At 47.6% G+C, this 24,916-nt stretch overlaps 1 protein-coding gene across 1 annotated transcript in view; it reads left to right on the top strand.

Moving 5' to 3' along the window:
• Positions 1-23,488, top strand: part of LOC147105998 (E3 ubiquitin-protein ligase TRIM33-like) — a 161,955-nt gene extending 138,467 nt beyond the window's left edge. Inside the window, 11 exon segments of the mRNA XM_086008622.1 lie at positions 2,102-2,111; positions 2,114-2,179; positions 2,182-2,288; positions 6,178-6,313; positions 7,116-7,179; positions 7,299-7,470; positions 8,361-8,698; positions 10,746-10,878; positions 12,810-12,887; positions 13,895-14,047; positions 23,089-23,488. Of these exon segments, the coding sequence (XP_085864748.1) occupies positions 2,102-2,111; positions 2,114-2,179; positions 2,182-2,288; positions 6,178-6,313; positions 7,116-7,179; positions 7,299-7,470; positions 8,361-8,698; positions 10,746-10,878; positions 12,810-12,887; positions 13,895-14,047; positions 23,089-23,310 (1,479 nt within the window). The 3' untranslated portion in view covers positions 23,311-23,488.
• Positions 23,489-24,916: the final 1,428 nt, after the last annotated feature.

The raw sequence follows: 24,916 nt of genomic DNA, 5'->3' as shown, positions 1-24,916 counted from the left end.
ATATCTCCTCCTTTGGCTCAGTGTCAATTTTTGCCTGATTACGCTCCTGTGAAGCACCTTGGAATGTTTTACTACTTTAAAGTCGCTATATAAATGCAAGTTATAAGAAAATTAGAATTAGGAGCAGGATTAAGGCCATACGGCCCCTCGAGCCTGCTCCGCCATTCAGTAAGATCATGGCTGATCTCCAACCATAAGTCCACTTTCCCGCCCGAATTCCCATATCCCTTGATTCCCCTAGAGTCAAAATCTATCTATCTCGGCCTTGAATATACGCAATGACTGAGCATCCACAGCCCTTTGGGGCAGAGAATTCCAAAGATTCACAGCCCTCTGTGAAGAAATTCCTCCTCATCTCAGTCTTATCCTGAGACTATGCTCCCAGTTCTAGACTCTCCAACCAGGCGAAACAATCTCTCAGCATCTATCCTGTCAATCCCCTGCAGAATTGTACATGTTTCAATGAGCTCACCTCTCATTCTTCTAAACTCCAGAGAGTATAGACCAATCTACTCCATTTCTCCCCATAGGACAACCCTCTCATCGCAGGAATCAATCTAGAAAACCTTTAGCGCACAGCCTCTAAGACAAGTATATCCTTCCTCAGATAAGGAGACAAAACTGTGCACAGTGCAATTGTAGCAAGACTTCCTTACTCTTGTACTCCAACCTAGGGCAGCACGGTGGTATAGTGGTTAGCACTGTTGCCTCACAGCGCCAGGGACCCGGGTTCGAATCCGAACCTCGGCGACTGTCTGTGTGGAGTTTGCACATTCTCCCTGTGTCTGCGTGGGTTTCCTCCGGGTGCTCCGGTTTCCTCCCACAGTCCAAAGATGTGCGGGTTAGGTTGATTGGCTATCATAAATTGACCCTTAGTGTTAGGGGGATTAAATACGTGGGGTTACGGGGATAGGGTGGGATATGTGTTGGTGTAGGGGTTACGGGGATCGGGTGGGATATGTGTCGGTGCAGGCTCGATGGGCCGAAATGGCCTCTATCTGCACTGTGGCGTCTCTGTGATTCTCTGTGAACCCCCTTGCAATAAAGCTTTTATAGTGTGACATTAGCGTCACTATCCAATGGTTCCCACTAAAGCCGTACTATAAATCCAGAGTCACCTGATCTGACTCCAGAGAGACCCCTGGAGAGGTAGTCTTGAACCGGTTTTGGTTTATCATTACGTGAAGTATGTCTTCAAAAACCTGGATCTTGGCTAAGACTTCCTAAACGTACCTCTGCTTAATTTAAATGTTTAGAAGGTGCAAACACTCCTGCCCACGCTCTCGTAAATAACCATTTTTAACTCCAGGGAGCGGTGTGCACACCCCGCCGCCCCCCCACGCACCATCCCCGCACACACCTCGAGCAGGGGAATCGTGGTTTACTCAGCCACTTTAAGCAAGGGCACCGACTGACTGGAACCCAATACTGCAGCCATCGGTCCCCCATAGAACCACAGCAAAAGAGATTTTGGGTAGGGGACGAGAGAATCCAATGATTTTGAATGTGTTTGGGTTCCTCAAAAAGGAGATCCGTTGTTCCATTTCTTGAAGGCCAATCCTTGTCCAGCCTACTTGGCTTAGTTTCATTCTCTCGTGCTAAGGTTATAATAGAAGAGAAACACTGACATTTATCACGTGGTATTTCTCAAAACTCTTCGCACCCAGTGGATTACTTTGGATGTGCGATGACTACGGTTGTGCAGTGACTGTTAAGCAGACGCAACGCGGCCGCCATTTTGCGCACAGCAGCATCCCACAAATGAGATGGGTCACGGTTGATTGGTTGAGAGCACGATGCTGTCGAGGATACCAGGAGAATGACCAGCTTTCCTTCACACAGATCTTTAACATCCACCTGAACCAATAGGACAGGCAGACGGTGCCCTCGGCGTAACGTCTCATCCGAAGGACGGCACCTCCGACGATGCAGCACTCCCTCGGTGCTGCACTGGAGTGTGCGTCGAGGTAACAAGGTCAAGGCGTAGAGCTTGACCCAGAGCGAGAGCTCTACACACTGAGCCCATAACGGTCTGTGAATTAGTTACTGGAGGCATCACTGTGCATTTTACTGTTGCCTTTTTTTGCCCCATTTTCCTCAGCACTGCAATCCTGGAACTCAAGACCCTTCCCAGTAGCCAGCACTACAGCCCCCTCTTATCCTACCATGGTCTTTGTGACTCAAGTGGCGGATTTGCCTCCAAAAACCCGATTCCAATGACCGAACTGCTCCCATCAGTTACCAACCCTGAGCATCTATCCTGTCTTCCCGATATTCCTCAAATTCAGGTAAAAACAAACACAGCGGAATACAAAGGGGCAGGGTGAGCCAACCCTTTGCCAAGGTGCAATTTGGAGGATGTGTTGGTGGGGGGGGGGGGGGGGGAAGCATTTAAAGAAAAACTTTAAAGTTTGTTACATTGCTAAACACAGTGTCCCATCCCACGGAACCCGGTTCCCATTTTACTTCTAGTGAGTCAGGTGGACACATTTTGTACAACAGCACCCACCACAAGTGCCGACAAAGCTTTATGTGCCCACTTCTGCCTTTATACCAGGCGACCAGCAGCTGAACTCGTTAACCTAGACGCACACTCCAGTGCTGCACCGAGGGAGTGCTGCATCGTCGGAGGTGCCGTGCTTCGGATGAGACATTAAACTGAGGCCCCGCCTGCCTGTCCCATTGGTTCAGGTGGATGTTAAAGATCCCACGGCACTGTGTGAAGGAAAGCAGGGCATTCAACTGGTATCCTGGACAACATTCCTCGCGACAATATAAACTGGCCCACCTCATGGCTGCTTGTGCGCAGAATAGAATGGCTGCCGCGTTGGTCTGCTCAACAACAGTCACGACATTAGTAACACCAGAAAGCAGCACGACGATCAACTCATCCTTTCACTGTGGGCTTTCTCCGCATGCACGCAGATAGAGGGATTCTGAGGGGAGCAGTCAAGTGATGATCCAGCACAGTTTTAACACGATCACCAGTGGAAAATCCGAAATAACAACAGAAAATGCTGGAAAAACTCAGCAGGCCAGGCAACATCTGTGGAGAGAGAAATAGAGTCAACGTTTTGGGTCGAACCCTTTTTCAAAACTGGAAAGGAAATGAAATAGATCGAAAGGCAGGGCTGGGAGAGAACAAAAGAGAGAACTGGTTAGCAGGTGTGGACTTGTGCTGCTGTCTGAGGAGAGCCCGAATTGGAGTTGCCTGGTGCCTCGGAAGCTGTCAGTAGTTCAACAACAACAACTTGCATTTATACAGCACCTTTAATGTAGTATAACTTCCCAAGGCACTTCACAGGACCGTTAGCAAACATAATTTAACACCAAGGAGAGAGGTGACCAAAAGCTTGGTCAAAGAGGTAGGTTTTAAGGAATATCTTAAAGGAGTAGAGGCGGAAAGGTTTAGAACACAAGAACACAAGAAATAGGAGCAGGAGTAGGCCAATCGGCCCCTCGAGCCTGCTCCACCATTCAATAAGATCATGGCTGATCTGATCCTAACCTCAAATCTTCTATCACTGTGCATCCACCCGAACCCATGTGATCTCCCGGGAGAGGCGAAAAACCAGATGAAGACCCAATGGCCAATTTGGGAGAAAAAAATCTGGGAAATTCCTCTCCGACCCATCTAGGCGATCGAAATTCTTCCAGGAGATCACTCTGTCCCTATATTTTCTACAGTACTTACCTTCTGTAAAGGCGATCTCCACCCCAGCCAGGAACAGGAATAAAACCATCTCCTGAAATCTAACACCGAATTAGAACACAAGAAGTAGGAGCAGAACCAGGCTACACGGCCCCTGGGCCCACTCCACTACCCACAGGGCCATGACCATTCCGAACCTAGACTCATGTCCAATTTCCTGCCCGCTCCCCGTAACCCTTAATTCCCTTTACTTCTAGGAAACTATCTATTTCTGTTTTAAATTTATTTAATGATGTAGCTTCCACAGCTTTCTGGGGCAGCAAATTCCACAAACCTACCACCCTCTGAGTGAAGAAGTTTCTCCTCATCTCAGTTTTGAAAGAGCAGCCCCTTATTTTAAGATTATGCCCCCTAGTTCTAGTTTCACCCATCATTGGGAACATCCTCACCGCATCCACCCGATCAAGCCCCTTCACAATTCTTATATGTTTCAATAAGATCGCCTCTCATTCTTCTGAACTCCAATGAGTAGAGTCCCAATCTACTCAACCTCTCCTCATATGACCACCCCCTCATCCCCGGGATTAACCGAGTGAACCTTCTTTGTACTGACTCGAGAGCAAGTATGTCTTTTCTTAAGTATGGACACCAAAACTGTATGCAGTATTCCAGGTGCGGTCTCACCAATACCTTGTACAACTGCAGCAATACCTCCCTGTTTTTATATTCCATCCCCCTAGCAATAAAAGCCAACATTCCATTGGCCTTCTTGATCACTTGCTGCACCTGCATACTAACTTTGAGTTTCGTGCACCAGGGAGGGAATTCCCGTTGGTCTGCTAACAACAGCCACTGTGTAACCTTAGCCATCGCCCATCAAAAATAATCCAGTTTAAATGATTGGAGGGTGTAAACAATCCTGCCCACGCTCTCTCAATAACCAGTTTTTAACTGCAGGGCGTGGTGTGCATCAGCACACACCCACACACTGTGGTTCCACTCAGCCAGCATAAACAGAGCCTCCGACTGAGAGGAAGCCAATACTGCAGCCATCAGTCCCCGTAGAAATACAGCAAAAGAGAGATTTGGGGGGAGGGCGGGGGAGGGGAAGAGAGAATTCAATTATTTAAGTGTTTCGGTTTCTCTAAAGGGACTTCCGATTTCCGAGCCCCCCCATCCCGAGCTCCCCCTGACTCCCGACCCTAGATGGATCCCGACACCTGCGCTCGCGTAGCTCATTATTCCCAGAATCCAGAGCAGCCTAGTCCTGGCTCTCTGCGGCAGTGGGGGTGACGTCACCGGGCTGGAGGTGGGAAATTACACCGTGGAGCCCAGTGCAATGGGCACCTGAATGTAAACTGAAGGTGAGGTAGCATGGGGAGTTCTTTACCCAGCATCCATAGAGGCAGAGAAACCAGACTATCCCTGGGACAGAGCCATGCAAGCATTCAATCCCAGAGAGAGCCGTTTATTCAGCCGTTGCCACTCCGCATTCACCTGCGTGTTCTTGGAGCATCGGAGGCTGTGCATAGTTTGTAATTTGCGAGTGTCTGTGGTTTCACGGTGCAGTTTGTATCTATAACAATGTAAGTTATTTGAGACTTGTCAATAAATGTCTTTTTTGGGGTGTGTCAGTTTGTACAGGTTCACCATGTACTTTCACCTACCTGTGAAGGGGGTGGAGAAGTATTCAGGTTGGCCATTTAGGTGAGGAAAGAAGAACAGGTTTCAGTTGGTAGGGAGAGCGGGCTCATTTATAGAATTGGGCTTTGGCACTGAGCACGAGAGAAATATCCTGAGTAAAACCCAAACACCTAATTCAGTCTCGAGCGTTCAGGAGTCCGCCCCTGAAAGGTCAGAGGCCAAGTCACCACCACCGAGCCAAGAAGGTGAATATTAAAGAAAAAAGAAAGACTTGCATTTCTATAGCATTTTCATGACCTCGGGACATCCCAAAACGCTTTACAGCCAATGAATAGCTTTTGAAGTGTAGTCACTGCTGTAATGTTGGAAACACAGCAGGCAATTTGCGCACAGCAAGCTCCCACAAACAGCAATGTGATGATGACCAGATAATCAGTTTTTAGGTGTTGATCAAGTGATAAATCTCTGCTGACTCGTTCTTGCTGTTTTGCGCTACCACCGAACACCAATAGCCGAGTCAAGCCATTAATCAGTCAACTGGTGAATAATACAAATATTGATAATACAGGTAGACTATCCTTTATCCAAACTTCCGAAAACCTCTAAAAACCGAAAGTTTTTTCGTTCAGCGTAAGTCGTGCGCACGACATGACCAGAGTGGCGCACAACTTACGCCTCCCCCCCGCCGACTCCGACCCCCGCCGACCCGACCCCGACCCCCACCCACGACAAATTTCCCAGTCTTATAAAATACCTTCTGAAATCCGAAATTTTCCGAAAACCGAAACATGGCTGGTCCCGAGGTTTTCGGATAAAGGATAGTCTACCTGTGTTTAGAAACAAGTGCTTAAACAGTGCCTTTTCTCTCCTTCAAACTGCAGCTGGATGATGCAGGGACAGTATTGCTGGAAAGTTTATTGAACAGAGAGAGGAATGGCAACTCTATGCCAGCAAAGCCTTCCGCAACCAGCACAAACCCTTCTCCTGGCCCTTCTGTCCCCTCTCCTGGACATACAGGTAACTCCGCACCGCAGTTAAACCTCTCGCCGCCACAAGGCATTGACGGCATAGTGCTCGGTGACATACTTTGATACCCAGTGCTCGCCACTAAAACCAGGGACCTTTGGAGACGGGCGAACTTCAGCCCTTCAGTACGGGCAGGACTGGTAGTCAGGTTTGCGATACAGCAACATATTGCACTTGTATATTTTCTATATAAAAGGATATTTCTATCTTTGGAGGATTGTGAGGGGAAAGCTCGGAGGAACACTAACCCCAGTAGGATTGCTACAACCAGTGACTGCAGCGAATGCAAAATCATTGTGCCACCCACCCCGTTTATTAAATTTTAAAAACCTTTGGAGATCTGAGGGGACAGGAAGACACTGAGCCGAGCTCCTGCGGAGAGGCCTGCACCAGTGGATGGGCTTCTGCCTGTGACTCCAGCAGTCTTCCGGTAACCGAATAGAGACAACAATGTCTCTCCTAGGTAGTGCTAGGCGGGCTACCTTCTGGGACCTGCAGCCTGATCCAGCCCAGCCTGATGGGATGACAAAGATTCCGTTGTCGTTGAGCGTTCCACTATATTTAATGCAAGATAGTTGGGTAGCTTCAAACTGGCCCACAGCACAAAGCTGGACATTGGGGGAGGATGGAATCCGGTTTGGCTGTAATGCCCCCACAGTCCAATAGCCTGCCATGACATCGCCTTGTACGAATCGCAAGTACCGCAAAAGTTGTGGCGATTGCTCCAAGGGCTTGATGTGGATCGGGCTCTCGGTGTTATTCGTAGCCTGACATGCTTTCTCCTGTTTCTTAGGGTCAGTGACTGTCACCAGTGTGCATGTTCCAGGATGTACCTCCAGCACTGGGAGCAGAGGGAGGTGAGTGAGGCCTTGTAGACCATACTGGCTATTAATTAACCCTTCTAAACATGCCCACCTCCTTGTGTTCTTTCTCTTTTTTTTTCTCTCTCTCACACTCTTTTCTCATGTTCTTTCAGTTGCTCCTCATTAAGCAGACTAATGAGACCCGAGTCTCAGCAGATGCCCCCAGTCGTTCGTCTAGAGCCGATTAAAATCAAGCAGGAGGCCATTGCCGAGGATGACCTGTGCGATTTCCCCATCATCGTGGTGAAGCAAGAGCCTGGGGAAGAAATCATGGAAACTTGTGTGGTTAGTTTGAGCTTCTTTAAAAATCCAACCAGCACCATTAAATTATTAATGTTGTATGTTCCAATATCTTCCCAACACTTTTATACAAAATTGTGTAATAGGTGCAAAATCTAAGCAGTTATCAATTGTAGGAACAGGTGACTTTGGACCTATGGTTCCCAAAGCTCTCCACCACTGGGGCTTTCCCTCGCTTCGTGTCTGGGTCTGTTGTAGACTAGAGATTGATCGCTATGATTAGTCAACAGCTCCTGGTATCATGGTATCTTGCTGGTATCCATTGTATCCAGGATGGTAGAAGGTGCACTAGATGGACCTTGGTCTTTTTACATCACAGGGCCCGGGTGCGAGCGCGGAGGCCCGGGTGCCGCACAGGGCTTCCAATTACTCGCACACCAACGATCCTTGTGTGAAAGCTGGTTGACTATATTGCTGCAGAACCTTTCTTAATCGGACAATATACAATACGTCTGGGAGGATCCCAAGGGTCACTACTGTCGAATGAAAACCTCCTGCTACTGCATTAACCAGTTGCCCTGTCGGCAGTTGGCCAGTTTTTAAAAATTAGCTCTTGGGATGTAGGCATCGATGGCATTTACTGCCCATGCCTAGTTGCCCTGAGACAGTGATGGTAGGCCTTCTCCTTGAACTGCTGCTGTCTGTCTTTGTAGCAGTTTGATACAACTGAGTGACTTGCCAGGGCACTTCAGAGGGCAGTTAAGAGTTAACCACATTGTGTGCCACATTAGGAGTTGGGAGCAGGTGATCCAGGACGTGCCGGGACTCTAAGGCAAGTCCCTGATCCGTCCTTGTGAAGCTTCATATTGGGCTCAGGTCTGATGCTACGTTTTGTTCCCTTGTGACGGCACCTGTTCTTTTTCTCTCCCCTGTAGCTAACTAGCCAACAGAACAACACCACCCCTCTCCGGTCCAGGAAGATGGTGATGGATGGGCAGATGGTTGGTTACCGAGACGGCACACCCAAGGCGGACCCTCCAGACAGCACGGCATCCCCTTCCTCCAATCCCACAGCCCCCTACGACGGGCGGCCCCAGCCCACCAGCGCCTCTCACAAGCCTGCGCGGGCCGGGGGAGACAACAGTAAAGAGGATGATCCGAACGAGGACTGGTGCGCAGTCTGCCAGAACGGGGGAGACCTGCTCTGCTGCGAGAAGTGCCCCAAAGTATTTCACCTCGTCTGTCACGTGCCGACTCTCCTCAACTTCCCAAGGTAAGGATTCTGCTCCCCCCCCCCCCCCCCCCCCCAGCCGCCATTCTAATGAGACTTTCCCTTTTCAGGTGTAAACTCACCTCATCCACAATTGGACTCCACGTGAATGATGTTTAGTTTTTTAAATTCATTCCCATGATATGGATGTCTCTAGCAAGGCCAACATTTATTGCCCACCCCTAGTTACCCTTCAGATGGTGGTGGTGAGCCGCCGCCTTGAACCACTGCAGTCCGTGGTGAAGGTACTCCCACAGTGCTGTTAGATAGGGAGTTCCAGGATATTGACTCGGCAACGATGAAGGATCGGTGATATATGTCCAAGTCGGGATGTTGTGTGACTTGCAGGGCAACCTGGAGGTGGCGGTGTTCCCATGCGCCTGCTGCCTTTGTCCTTCCAGGTGCTGGAGGTGTCAGGTTTGGGAGGAGCTCTCAAAGAAGCCTTGGCGAGTTGCTGCAGTGCATCCTGTGGGTAATGGATGGAGTGAATGTTTAAGGTGGTGGAGTGGCTGCCAGTCAAGCAGACTGCTTTGTCCTGGATGGTGGCGAGCTACCTGAGTGTTGTTGGAGCTGCACTCTTCCAGGCAAGTGGAGTGTATTCCATCACACTCCTGACTTGTGCCATGTAGGTGGTGGAGAGGCTTTGGGCAGTCAGAAAATGAGAGTCACTCACCGCACAATACCCAGCCTCTGACCTGCTCTAGCAGCCACAGCATTAATGTGGCAGGTCCAGTTGAGTTTAGCGCTGTGGAATAGAGCAATTCAGGCGCTCAGTGTCGGCACTGGACCCTTCAGCTCCGGTAGAAGCTTCCTCGACTGTCCTGATCAAACGCCTCAGAAACACCCTCTCTCTTTCCACACACCAACCATCTATCTATGGAACAGGCTCACTAGGGAGACAGTGGAAGCAGTTGGTATCGATTTTATTCAACTGCAAATTAGATAGATTTCTTTCAAAAAATAATATTTTGGGAGATATGAGTAGTTTGAGACATAACATTTGGTATGTGTAGCAGGCTTGGGCGGAACAGGTGACTTTGGACCTGTGGTTCCCAAAGCTTTCCACCACTGGGGGTTTTCCTCGCCTCGTGTCTGGGTCTGTTGTGGACTGATTGATAGAGATTGGCCGCCATGATTAGTCAACAACTCCATTATCATTGTATCATATGACTACCAGGATGGTAGAAGGCGAACTAGATGGACCGTGGTCTTTTCTCATCTAGTAATTCCATCCTGCGGCCCCTCTCCGAGTGAGATTGCCAACTTGATGCCGAATCAGGAGCAGTTTTGTGCTTTGGGCCCATTGAGACAGTCATCAGACGGAGGACACGTTGCTCCCCTCAGTCTGGGCTGAATTTAAACCCAGGACCCAAAGGTGGAAGGCTGGTGTACAACCCACTGTGCCACCCAGTAACTCTCAAAGGAACATTTTGGATTCCTTTGAGCATATTTGGAATTTTACTTGGAAAAGTTACCCAGAGAAAGTTGTCTCCACAGGTGATCATACACCGCGTCGGTGAGAAATGAAGACACAAAGTTTGAAAACCACCCCATTGTGTTTTGATGCCGATTTTAACAAATACTATAGCACAAAGGAATTACAAGTTAATCGAAGAGCAGGGAAGTTCTCCCTGGTGCCCTGACCAATATTTATTCCTCACCAACCTCACTAAAAAAACATTATCTGGTCAGCTATCTCACTGCTGTTTGTGGGAGCTTGCTGTGTGCAAATTGGCTGCTGTGTTTCCTACATTACAACAGTGATTACACTTTAAAAGTACTTCATTTTCTTTGATGCACTTTAAGACTCCCTGAGGTCATGAAAGGCGTCATATAAATTCCACTTCCTTCTTGCAAGCTCAGACTATTTCGGAGGCAATTTGGTTCTGTGATCGGGGTCTAGTAAGTCTCTTTGGAGGGAAGAGCTGGGTGGACTGACTGGCCCCCTAGTCTGCTCTGATCTTTTGTATCTATGTCGTGTAGTACATGGACTAGCTGAATACTGCAAGAGTCCTGTCTGTTGCTGAACCAGTTTGTTTATTTTGTTCAGCGGAGAGTGGATCTGCACGTTCTGTCGTGACCCAGTGAACCCGGAAGTTGTGTATGACTGTGATGACCAGTGGCAAATGGGTGAGAAGAGGAAAGTGGGAGGAGCCTCCGAGATGGCCCCGATCGATCAAAGGGTACGCATGTCCAACAGTTTCGCTACTTGTGGAAGCTGGTTTATTTTTTCCCCTATCCCATCAAATACGAGGAGTGAAGGAGGAAAAAGAGAGATGCTATGGTGGACACTTCAAAATGACAGACAGATAAGGAACCATTGACACTGTTTAGGTTTAAGCTTGGTAACTTGTCTGTAGGTGTCAGCACTCTGGCCTCTGAGTCAGGAGGTTGTGGGTTCAAGTCCCTCTCCAGAGACTTGAGCACAAAATCTAGGCTGATACTCCAGTGCAGTACTGAAGGAGTGCTGCACTGTCAGAGGTGCCTTCTTTCAGATGAGACGTTAAACCTGTCTGCCCTCTTGGGTTGAAGTAAAAAAATCCCATGGCACTATTCAAAGAGGAACAGGGGCATTCTCCCTGCTGTTTAGCCCTCAACCAATATCACTAAAACAGATTATCTGGTCATTATCACATTGCTGTTTGTGGGAGCTTGCTGTGCGCAAATTGGCTGCCAGGTTTCCTACGTTACTACAGTGACTCCACTTCAAAAGTACTTATTTGTCTGTAAAGAGCTTTAGGACATCCTGAGGTTGTGAAATGCACTATATAAATGCATGTTTTCTCTTTTTTTCTTGTACTGATCTGTAAATTTGAACCAAAAGTATTCTTCAGTTACTAAAATTTATCCGCAAAATCATGGCGTTAATATCCTGAATAATAACACCGTTTCTCCTTAGTTCTGCAGCCTGTGCCGTGTCTCTCTGGGCACGAATCTAGGTGCGAGAGGTACCAAACTTCACGCGAGTGACTGCTCCATCCAGCATTGTTCACTGACGTTCATTGGGACCTGCATCCCAATCGGGGCCCTGTTGTCGGGAGTGCTGCACCACAGAGGGGTGGGACCCTGGCTCTGAATAGCGACACCCCTGAGAGAGGGAACGTTAGTGAGTCTCCGCTCGGTCAGAACCCCTCAGCCAGACAGGCCGTGCATTGAGGTTCAGAGGCTCACTTGTCGTGTCAGGAGCTGGGGGTGAAGAGTGGGAGGGCGTGTCAAAGGTCAGAAATGGCCTTTGGGCAGTCATGTGACTGTCTCTGAACCCGGCGAACAAAATCTACAATAAAACAAGCGAAACACCTGTGGATGCTGGCAGTCTGAAATAAGAGCAGAGAATGCTGCATAAGACTCAGCAGGTCAGGCAGTATCTGTGGAGAGAGATTCAAGAGTTAATGTTTCAGGTCAATGACCTTTTGGGAGCACTCGTCAACCTGAAACGTTAACTCTCTCTTTCTCCCTCCAAGGTTGCTGCCTGACCTGCTGAGTGTTTCCAGCATTTTCTGCATTTCTAATAAAATCTGCAAGCTGGGAGCAGAGTTGCCTGCAATCGCTGCAGGACTGCAATTGGAGAGCGCGAGAATGGAGGGGCTGGTTTTAGGGAGGGCAGGGTGGGGTGCAACTATTGATCGAGTCTCCAGAGGCTGCATGGTGCGGAGAGAGTAGTGGGTAGCACTCTCGCCTCTGAGTCAGAAGGTCGTGGGTTCAAGTCCCATTTCAGGGACTTGAGCACAAAATCGAGGCGTGCAGTACCGAGGGAGTGCTGCACTGTCTGAGGTGTCGTCTATCGGATCAGACATTAAACCGAGGCCCCCGTCTGCCCCCTCAGGTGGATGCAAAAGATCCCATGGCGCTATTTTGAAGATGATGAGAGGAAATTTTCTCAGTATCCTGGCCAATATTTCTCCCTCAACAACACCTTAAAACTGATTATCTGGACATTATCACTTTGTTTGTGGGATCTTGTTGGGTGCAAATTGACTGCCGCGTTTTCTACATTACTACACTTCAATAACACGTCATTGGGTTTAAAGGGTTTTGGGATGTTCTGAGGTCATGAAAGGTGTTTTATAAATACAAGTCTTTCTTTGGGAGAGTAACTGATGTGTGTTTCTTACAGAAATGCGAGAGCCTGCTGCTGTCCATGTACTGTGACGAGTTGAGTGTTGCTTTCCAAGAACCAGTTCCTGCTTCAGTTGTAAGTATTAGGTTTTTCCCCCGTATTCTCCACTCTGGCACCAGGCACGCTCCAGTACCACACTCCAGGGGCCTTTCTACAGATGTGAGCCCAGATCGGGAGTGATGCAGGGTATCTGACCATCAAGGGCATCACAGCCGAGCCCGCGGTCATCTGCCAGCACGCAGGGATCGCTGGTAACATTCAGAAGAAGGAACCTCCTTGGTTGTTTTTGGGAATCAAAAGAAGGAACCTTGTCTGATTGTAGTAACTGGGAGAGGGAATCCCCCGGGTGATTTCAGCAATTGGAACGGGGAATCCCCTGGGTGATGTCAGTAATTGGAACGGGGAATCCCCTGGATGATTTCAGCAATTGGAACGGGGAATTCCCTGGGTGATGTCAGTAATGGGAACAGGGAATCTCCTGGGTGATTTCAGCAATGGGAACAGGGAATCCCCTGGGTGATTTCAGCAATGGGAACAGGGAATTCCCTGGGTGATTTCAACAATTGGAACGGGGAATCCCCTGGGTGATTTCAGCAATGGGAACAGGGAATCCCCTGGGTGATTTCAGCAATGGGAACAGGGAATTCCCTGGGTGATTTCAACAATTGGAACGGGGAATCCCCTGGGTGATTTCAGCAATGGGAACAGGGAATCCCCTGGGTGATTTCAGCAATGGGAACAGGGAATCCCCTGGGTGATTTTAGCAAAGCTTTTCGAAAGCAACAAAGTATTACCTATTGAGCATGAAGGCGCAACCACATCGGGTGAGACTGGAGTCACGTGTAGGTCACATGGGTAGGGGTTGCAGGGTCCCTTCCCTGAAGTACATTCTCTGGTCCACCAATTTCCAGATGTATTGAATTCAGTTTCAGAGCTTGCCGTGGTGGGATTGGGACTCCTGCTCTCTGTTTTGCTAGTCCAGTGCAGTAACCACTAGGCTACCATACCTGCTGCCTACTCTCTTTGTATCTTCGTGCTATTGAACTCATTGATATTTAGAGGAGGCTGCTTGATTCTCTCAGGTTCCTGACTACTACAAGATTATAAAGAAACCAATGGACATGTGCACTGTGAAGATTAAACTGCAGAAACTACACGCACAGCACTATCCGAGAACCGAGGAGTTTGTGGCAGATGTCAGACTGATCTTTAAGAACTGTGAAGAATTCAATGAGGTAAGAGGCAATAGAAAAAAACAGGTCAGTTTGCAGCTTACACGCCGAGTTATTGGAACTGCACATATTCCATTTGCACACTAACTCAGCAGAGCAGGCAGTCCCAGGTTTGAGTTCCAGTCAGCGGCTTGGGTGGGGGAGGGGGCGAATCGTTTGGATGGGGGAGGGGGCGGTATGAATGGGATGGGGCGGTTTGGGCAGGGGCGGGGGCGCGGGCGGTGGGGGAGGGGATGGTTTGGGTGGGGGAGGAGGAGGGTGTCTTGAGACGTTACATTTGGGATCTTGGGGAAGGGAGTGGAAGAAAACAATCTGCTCCTGATTCCAGCCGGGGTCACTGGATTGCAAAGTCAGTCTATGTGGATGTTGGGCATGTACAGGGTCGACATTGGGCTCCGTGGTGATGCCCTTCATGGCCGAATGTCCCACTGGCACACTATCTAGGATCACTACAGGAATGGCCTTATTCTGAAGGACCGCTGGCTTCCTTTGGAACTGAACTGAACTCCAAGGAAAGAGAAAAATTGGAGAAAAATAATTGTATTTATTATCCTGAAAAAACTTCACTCAATTAAATTCATCAGTGTGAAGAAGTTGGCTCCAAATCCACGTTAAAACAGATTTGGCAGGCTCCAAACACCTTTCAGTATCCAGGACCTCAAAAGATTGGCCAAAAGGAAAATATATGCAACCAAATAGGTGACATCTATTTACATAACATAAGAAGAGGGAGTAGGCCTTACGGCCCCTCGAGCCTGCTCCACCATTCAATAAGATCATGGCTGATCATCGACCTCATCTCCACTTTCCCGCCCGACCCCCATATCCCTTGATTCCCCTCGAGACCAAAAATCTATCGATCCCCGTCTTGAATATGCTCATCGACTGAATATCCATAGAGCTCTGGTGTAGAGAATTCCAAAGATTCACAACCCTCCTGAGTGAAGAAATTTCTCTCATCTCAGTCCTAAATGCCGAACACTTATGCTGAAGCTATGACCAATGTTCCCGCTAAGCTGCGCAGCCGTGCAGCCACTCGATGGTCTGGACGTCCCGTGCAGGCCACTCTCCGGCTTTTATATAGAAGAAACCGCGCATGTGCGAAAATGTTAATGTGCTGTGCAGCCAGTTAGAGGGACCACGCACCTAAAATAAAAATTAGAGGGAACATTGACTATGATCCCTAGTTCTAGACTCTCCAGCCAGGGGAAACAGCCTCTCAGCATCTACCCTGTCAAGCCCTCGAAGAATGTTATACGTTTCAATGAGATCATCTCTCATTCTTCTAAACTCCAGAGAGTATAGGCCCGTTCTACTCAATCTCTCCTCATAGGACAATGCTCTCATCCCAGGAATCAATGTAATGAAACTTCGTTGCACCCCCTCTAAGGCAAGTATATTGCCAGAACTTTGGGTCCCCACGGGTGGGTACTCGTGCGTAGGCCCAACGAAAGTGCCGGTTTCGTGCATGCACGAGAAACCGGAATTTCCATTCCCTTAAAGGAAGAGGTTCACAGGTCGAACGCGTGCGCCGGAGAGGCAGCGCGTACGCCTGGAACTTCTGTTTTTTTTGCAGGTTTCTCCAGGAGGGTAAGTCTCCAGGAGCTACGCTTTTAAAAAGCAGTCGCAAGGCCTGCTTTTAACAAGGTAAGTGGTGAATTAAGTCAAATTAAAACATTTTTTCCACAGGTTTATTATTTTTAAATACTTTAAAGAAAGGTAAGTTTATTTTTAGCCCCGTTAGAAAGTAACTAATTTTTTCAAAAATTTTAATTGTTTAAAAGTTATTTTATGTAATTTATAGTTATTTTAAAAATGTGATGTTTTTTTAAAAATTTATTTGACGTTTTAGTTGTTTTGGGGCTGAATTGTATTCATAGATTTGACAGGTCCTGTCAAATCTATGAATACAGATTCCCTGCTACCATTGGCTCTCCATGGCCCACGTGATCCCAGGGGACGCTTCGAACTAACTGCGCCCCTGGGATACGCAAGCCCTGTGCGCCGGCAGTTGGAGGAGGCCCAGGATCGGAATCCCATGCGGGCCCACAGCACAACGGCCGGCGTGCTAGGTAAGTGCAGATCGGAGGCTTGCACCCGTGGGAAGCCTCCGACCCGAATTTCTGGGCCAATGTTAGGTAAGGACACCAAAACGGTACACTGTACTCCAGGTGTGATCTCACCAAAGCCCTATATAATTGCACCAAGACTTTCTTACTTTTGTACACCAACCCCCTTTCAATAAAAGCCAACATACCATTTGCCTTCCTAATTGTTTGCTGTACCTGCATGTTAACTTTGTGCGATTTGTGTTCAAGGACACCCGAATCCCTCTGCATACCAACATTTATTAGTCTCTTTTTAAAGAAAATCTGCTTTTCAATATTTCCTACCAAAGTGGATAATTTCACATTTCCCCACATTATACTCCATCTGCCACCTCCTTGCCCAATCACTTAATTCCTTTGCAGCCTCTTTGTTTCCTCCTCACCGCTTACTTTCCCACCTAGCTTTGTATCGTCAGCAAATTTGAATATATTATACTTGGTCCCCCCATCTAAGTCATTGATATAGATTGTAAATAGCTGAAGCCTAAGCACTGATCCTTTCAGCACTCAACTAGTTACAATCCGCTAACCCAAAAATGACCATTTATTCCAATCTGTTTTCTGTCCATTAACCAATCCAAGATAATGTATTACCCCCAATCCTGTGAGCCCTAATCTTGTGTGGCACCTTATTAAATGCCTTTTGAAAATCCAAATATACTACATCTACTGGTTTCCCCTTATCTACCCTGCTAGTTACACCCACAAAAAACTAATAGATTTGTCAAACATGATTTCCCTTTCATAAAACCATGTTGACTCTGCCTAATCGTATGATTTTCTAAGTGCCCTGTTACCACGTCCCTAATAATAGATTCTAGCATTTTCCCTGCTACTGATGTCAGGCAAACTGGCCTGTAGTTCCCTGATTTTTCTCTTCCCTCCTTTCTTGAATAACGGGGTTACAGTTCCTACCTTCCAATCCACAAGGACCATGCTGGAATCTCTGCAGCCACCTCCTTTTAAAACCCTAGGATGTAGGCCATCAGGCCTATGGGATTTGTTGGCTTTTAGTCCCACTAATTTCTCCAGCACTTTTTCATTACTAATATTAATTACTTTAAGTTCCTCACTCTCGGATCCTTGGTTCCCACTATTTCCAGTATACCTTTTGTGTCTTCTACTGTGAAGACAGATGCAAAATATTTATTTATAAGAACATAAAGAAATAGGAGCAGGAGTCGGCCATTCAATAAAATCATGGCTGATCTTCTACCTCAAATCCACTTTCCTGCAGTATCCCCATACCCCTTGATTCCCTTAATATCCAAAAATCTATCAATCTCTGCCATATAAATTGGCTAGAAAAAGCAATAACCTGAGGATTGGGAGCAGTTTAGGAGTCAACAAAGGAGGACAAAGGGATTAATTAAGAAAGGGAAAATAGAATATGAGAGTAAGCTATCAGGGAACATAAAAACTGACTGTAAAAGCTTTTATAGATATGTGAAGAGAAAAAGATTGGTGAAGTCAAGCGTAGGTCCCTTACAGTCAGAATCAGGGGAATTTATAATGGGAAACAAGGAAATGGCAGACCAACTAAATACATACTTTGGTTCTGTCTTCACAAAGGAGGACACAAATAACCTCCCAGACATGCCGGGGAACATAGGGTCTAATGAGAGGGAGGAACTGAAAGAAATCAGTATCTGTAGGGAAATGGTGTTAGGAAAATTGATGGGACTGAAGGCCGATAAATCCCCAAGGCCTGATGGTCTACATCCCAGGGTACTTAAGGAAGTGGACCTAGAGATAGTAGATGCATTGCTGGTCATCTTCCAGAACTCGATAGACTCTGGAACAGTACCCATGGATTGGAGGGTAGCTAATGTTACCCCACTATTCAAAAAAGGTGGTAGAGGAAAAAGCGGGGAATTATAGACCGGTAAGCCTGACATCGATAGTGGGGAAAATGCTAGAGTCTATTATAAAAGATGTAATAGCAGAGCACTTGGAAAACAGTGACAGGATCGGACAAAGTCAACATGGATTTACAAAAGGTAAATCATGCTTGACTAATCTACTGGAATTTTTTGAGGATGTAACTGGTAAAATAGATAAGGGAGAACCAGTGGTTGTGGTGTATTTGGACTTTCAGAAGGCTTTCGATAAGGTCCCACATAAGAGATTTGCGTGCAAAATTAAGGCACAAGGGATTGGGGGCAAGGTATTGACTTGGATAGAGAACTGGTTGGCGGACAGAAAGCAAAGAGTTGGAATAAACGGGTCATTTTCCGAGTGGCAGGCAGTGACTAGTGGGGTACCGCAAGGATCGGTCCTAGGACCCCAGCTGTTCACAATATATATTAATGATCTGGACGAGGGAATTGGATGTAATATCTCCAAATTTGCAGACGACACAAAGCTGGGTGGGAGGGTAAGCTGTGAGGAGGATGTCGTGAAACTCCAGTACGATTTGGACAGATTGGGTGATTGGGCAGAAACATGGCAAATGCACTATAATGTGGATAAATGTGAGGTTATCCACTTTGGTGGCAAAAACAGGAAGGCAGATTATTATTTGAATGGCAATAGATTGGGAGAAGGGGAAGTGCAAAGAGACCTGGGTGTTATTGTGCACCAGTCGCTGAAGGTAAGCATGCAGGTGCAGCAGGCGGTTAAGAAGGCAAATGGTATGTTGGCCTTTGTAGCAAGAGGGTTCGAGTACAAGAACAAGGATGTCTTGCTGCAGTTGTACAGGGCCTTGGTGAGACCACACCTTGAGTATTGTGTGCAGTTTTGGTCACCTTACCTGAGGAAGGACGTTCTTGCCATGGAGGGAGTGCAGCGAAGATTCACCAGGCTGATACCTGGGATGGCAGGAATGACGTACGAGGAGAGATTGTGTCGATTGGGCTTATACTCACTGGAATTTAGAAGATTGAGAGGGGATCTCATCGAAACCTATAAAATTCTGTCAGGTCTGGACAGACTAGATGCAGAAAGGATGTTTCTGATGGCATGGGAGTCCAGAACCAGGGGTCATAGCCAAAGGATAAGGGGTAAGCCATTTAGGACAGAAATGAGGAATTTCTTCACCCAGAGAGTGGTGAACCTGTGGAATTCTCTGCCAGAGAGGGTGGTGGAGGCCAGTTCATTAAATATATTCAAGAAAGAGTTGGATATATTTCTTGAGGCTAAAGGGATCAAGGGATATGGGGAGAAGGCAGGGACAGGGTACTGAATTTGGATGATCAGCCATGATCTCATTGAATGGCGGAGCAGGCTCAAAGGGCCGAATGGCCTACTCCTGCTCCTATCTTCTATGTTTGAATATACTCAACAACTACACCTCCACAGCCCTCTGGGGTAGAGAATTCCAAAAATTCACCACTCTGAGTGAAGAAATTTCCCCTCGTCTCAATCCTAAATGGCCGACCCCTTATTCTGAGACTGTGACCCCTGGTTCTAGACTCCCCAACCAGGGGAAACATCCTCCCTGCATCTACCCTGTCAATCCATGTAAGAATTTTGTATGTTTGAATGAGATCACCTCTCATTCTTTTAAACTGCAGAGAATATAGGCCTCCTTAGGACAATCCCCCCATCCCAGGAATCAGTCTGGTGAGCCTTCGTTGCACTCCCTCCTGGCAAGTTTAATGTTTCTACCATTTCCTTATTCCTCATTATAATTTCTCCTGTCTCTACCTCTAAGGGACCTATGTTTACTTTCGCTAATCTCTTCCTTTTTTTATATATTTGTAGAAGCTCTAACAATCTGTTTTTATATTTCTTGTTAATTTACTCCAATAATCTATTTTCTCCCTCTATTAATTTCTTGGTCCTCCTTTGTTGATTTCTAATAATCATAATCAACTTTATTGTCATTGTTAGTGCACAAGTGCAGTACAACGAAATGTAGGCTTGCGGCTCCCGAGAGTGTACATTTAGATTAAGACATTTAAACATTCAACATTCATTTGGCTTGTACTACATTAACATAAACATAATAAAGTGCATTGGCAGATGTGCAGGCTTTAGAGTTTATTTGTGGAGTTCAGTAGGATGACAGCCCTGGGAAAGAAGCTGTTCCTAAATCTGGTCGTTCGGGTGCGAATGCATCTGTAGCATCTCCCAGATGGCAGGGGGGGCGAACAGACTGTGGCTGGGGTGGGTAGGGTCTTTGATGATGGTCAGTGACCTCCGTAAACAGCGTTTCTGGCATATTCTCCCAATCCTCACGCTTACTATTTTTGGCAACATCTTATGCTGCTTCTTTTAATCTAACAGTATCCTTAACTTCTCTGGTTTGACCACTTCCCGTGGAGTCTTCATTCCTCAAGGGAATGTATGTTTGTTGAGAAATATGAATTATTTGTTTAAGTGTTCTCCATTGCTTATCTATCTCTAAGATAGTCATATCTTTTAATCTGATTTCCCAATCTACTTTAGTCAACTTGCCCCTCATACCTACCTGATTGACTTTGCTTAAATTAAAGACCCTAGTTTCAGACTTGACCACATCGCTATCAAACTCAGTATGAAATTCTATTATATTATGATCACTCTTCCCCAGAGGATCCTTTACTAATTAACCCTGTCTCATTCCACAATACTAGATCTAAAATAGGCTGTTCCCTAGTTGGTTCCTTGACATATTGTTCTATTTGGGTACAAGTATTGAATGGGTGCAACTTAGCTGTTTGGTTGTGCCAGGGGCATCATTATCAACCTGTTAAAAATGGTTAGCAAATGTAAAAAAATAATGGCAGTAGCTTTCGCACACTGTTGCAGCTTGTGGTATAAAAGGCTGCAAAAGACTCTGCAGTTTATTTGGCTGCTCCTGAAAGCTAATATCCCTCAATCGCCCTCTCCCTCAGCCAATTCCGACTCTCGAACAGGCAGACAGGACCTCAGTTTATCCAAATTGCTTCATGCAAAAGACCGGTACCTCCGACAGTGCGGCACTCGCTCAGCACTGCACTGGAGACTCGGCCTGGCTTGAACCCATGGCCTGCTGACTGTCAGTGCTACCACTGAGTCAAGCTGATACTGCTGCACTCCGAGTGTAGCCGTAAATTCATCCCCCCCCGGGGCACCAGCTTTAACTTTGGCCTGTTCCATATCATCTCCTCCCCGTCCTCTGTTTATGATCTTGATTTGTCTCCCCTAACTTGGCTATGCCTATGTATCCCTAATTCCCTGTGTCCATTTGCGAGTGCATTTTGGCTGCCACTTCAGATCAGTCCATTACTTCCATTTCCTTTTTTTATCATGGCCCCTTTCTCCTCCTTTCTCCCTCCCTCCCTTCCCGACATCCAGCACTGCCACTTTTCAGATCTCTCCTCTCAGTTACTTTACCGCCCCCAGCCCATCGCTACATAGAAACGTAGAAGACATAGAAAAATAGGAGCAGGAGTAGGCCATTCGGCCCTTCGAGCCTGCTCCGCCATTCAATATGATCATGGCTGATCCTCTATCTCAATACCATATTCCCGCTCTCTCCCCATACCCCTTGACGCCTTTTGCGTCTAGAAATCTATCTACCTCACTTACCTGGCGTGTTGTCCGGACGTCGTAAAACCCGACCCAGAAGCTGGAAAATCGAAAAAGACCCTGAAAATTGCTCACAAGTACCTGTTAATAGGCAGTTAATTGCCTTTAATCCACTAGGTGTTGTGTCCATTTGCAAATCGGGGACTCGACACTTGGGAAGGTTGTTTGGAGGTGGGATGACGGCGGGTGCGGAACCCGCCATCAATCAAAACAACTTTTAACCTCTGACCCGCCTTCAAACCCGCCCTCTGAGCGCCGGCAAAATCGCGGCCTTTGTGTTTGCAGTATTATGGTGTGGTTATAATGGAGTAAGGATCAAAGGGACTGTTCAAGGGGACAAACACAAGGTAAACAAGAATCGATATCATTGGTTAATGAATAGCACAAACAAACCCTTGTGTCATAAAACTACATGAAAAATTAAACAAGCAAGAATGTAAATGTATTGTTCGGCATGTTGCAAGTGACTGTATTGGAGGAGTAATGCAGTAAGCCGAGAAGAACAGGTAGAGTTTCGATACTCCAGGGTCAGTTTGGTGTCATCAGGTTCATTTGGAGGGTGCCAGGTTTCCAACCTGCACAGTAGTACTCTAGTCCTGCCACACCAAGCTTTAATTCCCCCCCCCCCCCCCGGACTAGAACAAGCCCACGGCTATCCTTTCTGCCTCTCCTGGCATTCTCCGACGAGCCCATCTAGACACGATCAACCCCATCCTCCTCTCTCTCCCACCTTCTCATCCAGTGGGCCACCTGGGGTCTAAACTCGCCAACCTCCTTCCAATCCCGCTCACCACTGCCCCTTTGGACTCCACCAGTAGATCAACAATCACCTCTCTTTTCCCCCCCCCCCCACCCCGCCATGTTTCCCTCCTGAATGTACAAGGCCCTTGCCAACTACAGCCGTATTGTGGATGATTGTGGCTTTAACTGAAACTAGGCTCATGGGTGGTGCGACCTTGCCCTTTACTGCAGCTCCCCATCTGGCTATCCTTTCCGCCACCTACTCTGCCCAAACCACTGCGGTGACAGTTTGGCCCTTATCACCAAATCAGAGCTAGGCCTCTTCCCCCTACTCCACAGGCACCTTTTCCTTCAGGCACCTTTTCCTTCAAGCACCTCACCTTATTCCACCCCTCTCGTCTCTCCTTTAAAATCCTCCTCCTTCACCCCCGTCCCGAGTTTCTCGCTGAGATATCCATCCTGCTTTTCTCACTCACCCACTGCAGCAAGCAACTCCTTATTCTCGAATGATTTCAATTTGTATCTGAGCTCCCCTTACCCCCTCCCCTACACGAACTGAAACCTCGGGAGCCACACGGCACAAGTGCAGAGCTCATTCAACAGCCGACGTCCGATGCCTTTGGAGAACGGCCCGGGTCGCGAGCGGTAGAGGGGCGAGCCTTGGCTTATTAAAACACACTTGCTTCCATTTTCTTGTAGCCGGATTCCGAGGTCGCTCTCGCCGGCAGGACCTTGGAGCAGTGCTTTGAGGCGAAGCTCGCGGCGCTGTTTCCTGACAGGATATTCCCGCCGCTGGCACCCACCAAATCCGACTGTGAGCGCACAGAAGTTAATGCCGACTCAGAGGACGACGAAGATGATGTTGTCCAGCCTCGGAGAAAGCGTTGCAAAGGAAGAGAGAGCCCCATCTTCATCAAATGACCGCAAAGGAGCCTTCTCTTGTTAAATAGACTTGGTGAGGACTGTAATATTTGTATCATAGAAATGATATTTAAGAGAGAAACGATGCTTGAAAAATCTAGTTAGTGACAAACACTATTCTGTATTAGAATTACAAACCAGCAGGTGGTAAATTAAATACATTTCTGCTACCTCACAATTGTGTCTGCCTGTTCGTTTGTGACCCCAGTGGCAGTGGCCACTTTTAGCCAAATTATATTTCAATCGCGGCTCACAATCGCGTCCAATGTGGGGGCCGATTTTCACTCTGGGTGGGGGGTGGAGGAAATCGGGGGTTAACTGGACGGTAAGGGACTAAAAATGGGGTCAGTAGCCCTGGCGGCCAGAGCGCCTCCTGACTCCACAAACATACTGCAGGCCGCTGTCGATCTGTCCTCACCCCAACCCTCGGCATAGTGTCCCCTCCCCCCACCCACCCCTCTCCGAGCACCAACCGTCCCGGCCGCCCGACGTTCCTGAAGCCCAAGAGGAGCAAGCTGCTTCAGGACCCCCTGTTTGGCGTCTGCAGCTCGCCTGCCAAAATAAAATGAGGCCGGGGTCTCGATCACTGCAGACTCTTAGCCACCGAAATGGGCAGTGGGCCAGTAAGCTCCGCCGGTCGTCCGCCATAGAGTCCAAATTGCCCTGCTGTCTTGTTTGAGAGTGACTCCCTGCGTAACACAGTGCTGCAGTGTGATATCTAGTGCAGCTCTGTGCCTGCAATCCCTGTGCGCGCACCTCATAATTTCAATTGTACCACCCCAGGGGCAGTTACCAATGCACAGTCCCACAGAAGAGGAAAACAGAGCAGCCGTTCTGTCAGATAATTGTGTGTTTTATTTAACGTCACTGTATATGACATTGCTTGCTGTACAAGAGCTGGGAAGGGCCCTTTGCCTACCCTTGCTTGCCTTTGCTGGAAGAGCAGGAAAAATATAGAGAGCAGCGAACCCCAGCTTGGCCTGGTGTCCTGGCCAATATTTATCCCTCAACCAACATCACTAGAACAGATTATCTGGCCATTATCACATTGCTGTTTGTGTGCAAATTGGCTGCTGCGTTTCCTACATTACAGCAGTGACTGCACTTCGAAAGTACCTCAAAAGTATTGGCTGTAAAGCGCTTTGGACATCCTGAGGTCGTGAAAGGCGTTACATAAATGAAAGTTCTTTCTTTCCGACAGCCGTCGGCCAACTAAGACCAAACTCGGGTGGACCAGCAGGTTTGTTATGGGCTGCAGAAGGGGAGGTGGGGCGCAGATGGGCTACGCTAAGAGTCTGCCGCACTAACCATCTCTACATATCACTGCCTTACCCCTATTCCCAGAGGCTGTTCCCTCTGCCCCACGCCTGTTGACTGTGTTTTAATACATACTTGTCTGTCCCTTCCAAACCGTTCACGCAGTCCAGCCGCCTCCAAGCTCGTTGGTTCAGTGCTTGCTCCTTCAGCTTAGACTCGCTCACTAATCTTTTTCTCTAGAAAAGAGTAGGCTGAGATCTGACCTAATGGAGGTCTTTAAAATTATGAAGGGGTTCGATAGGGTAGACGTAGAGAAGGTGTTTCCGCTTGTGGGGGAGACCAGAACTAG

Source organism: Somniosus microcephalus, chromosome 16 (assembly GCF_052327205.1).
Source record: "Somniosus microcephalus isolate GS21.2 chromosome 16, FLI_Smic_1.0, whole genome shotgun sequence".
NCBI lineage: Eukaryota > Metazoa > Chordata > Chondrichthyes > Squaliformes > Somniosidae > Somniosus > Somniosus microcephalus.
The sequence above is the reverse complement of the archived record's forward strand: the minus strand, read 5'-3'. Positions and strand labels throughout refer to the sequence as shown.